The sequence below is a fragment of the Octopus bimaculoides genome, chromosome 19 (assembly GCF_001194135.2).
Source record: "Octopus bimaculoides isolate UCB-OBI-ISO-001 chromosome 19, ASM119413v2, whole genome shotgun sequence".
Classification (NCBI taxonomy): Eukaryota; Metazoa; Mollusca; class Cephalopoda; order Octopoda; family Octopodidae; genus Octopus; species Octopus bimaculoides.
The window spans coordinates 4,084,426-4,085,142 of NC_068999.1; the positions used below are offsets into that span (position 1 = coordinate 4,084,426).

The 717-nt window shown below is 34.0% G+C and overlaps 1 protein-coding gene across 1 annotated transcript in view; it reads left to right on the forward strand.

Moving 5' to 3' along the window:
- The window catches only part of LOC106884053 (anoctamin-4), a 120,452-nt gene extending 119,741 nt beyond the window's left edge, over positions 1–711 (forward strand). Inside the window, exon 25 of the mRNA XM_052974885.1 lies at positions 284–711. Within this exon, the coding sequence (XP_052830845.1) occupies positions 284–457 (174 nt within the window). The 3' untranslated portion in view covers positions 458–711. The remainder of the gene's footprint in view (positions 1–283) is intronic.
- The last annotated feature ends 6 nt before the right edge of the window (positions 712–717 follow it).

Below are 717 nucleotides of genomic sequence, written 5' to 3' on the forward strand. Positions count from 1 at the left end.
GTTCATCAATGGCAGGTGGTGGGAGCACTGTATAAACTGACCAGTGTTTTGTCAGCTTCCAGAGCTGATCTAACTTAATTTATTCTAAGGGCCTACACCTAGTCATTTGGCTGACTCCTTATGTATTGCTGGTCAACTTGATAAGGGTTGGTCCCACATTTGATCTGATGTAATTCACAACCAAAACCCTGTTAGAATGAAGAAACATACTGGTTTTTTTTTTTTTTTAACTATTTAAGAATTCTTTTATAATTAATCCGTCTCTTTTTGTGTCTGTTTCCAGAATGTCGTCATGCTATTATCATGGCTAGTAGCAGCCATGATTCCAGATGTACCATATATTGTGAAAATCCAAATGTTGAGAGAGAGTTACTTGACGAAACAAGCTCTCTTGAAATTTCAAGATGAGAAGAGAGAGAAGCGCCGTACCGGTTCTGTTGGTTTGAAAGAAGAATGAAAGTGAAATATGGAAGATATTGCTGAGATTTCTTTGAGTTTTCAATGCAAAAATAGAGACTGTTTACTTGAAAGAAACAGAAAGGAAAAAAATAATGGTTTTATTCCAATACTAATATTTTTCAGTTTTGCTCACGGCTTCAACTAATTCCATCCAATTTGTAACCATTTTTTTTCTCTCTCAATTGCATTCAGTATATTTTTCAATACATATATCCTAATACTCAAACGCACATACATGAGCATATATATATATATATA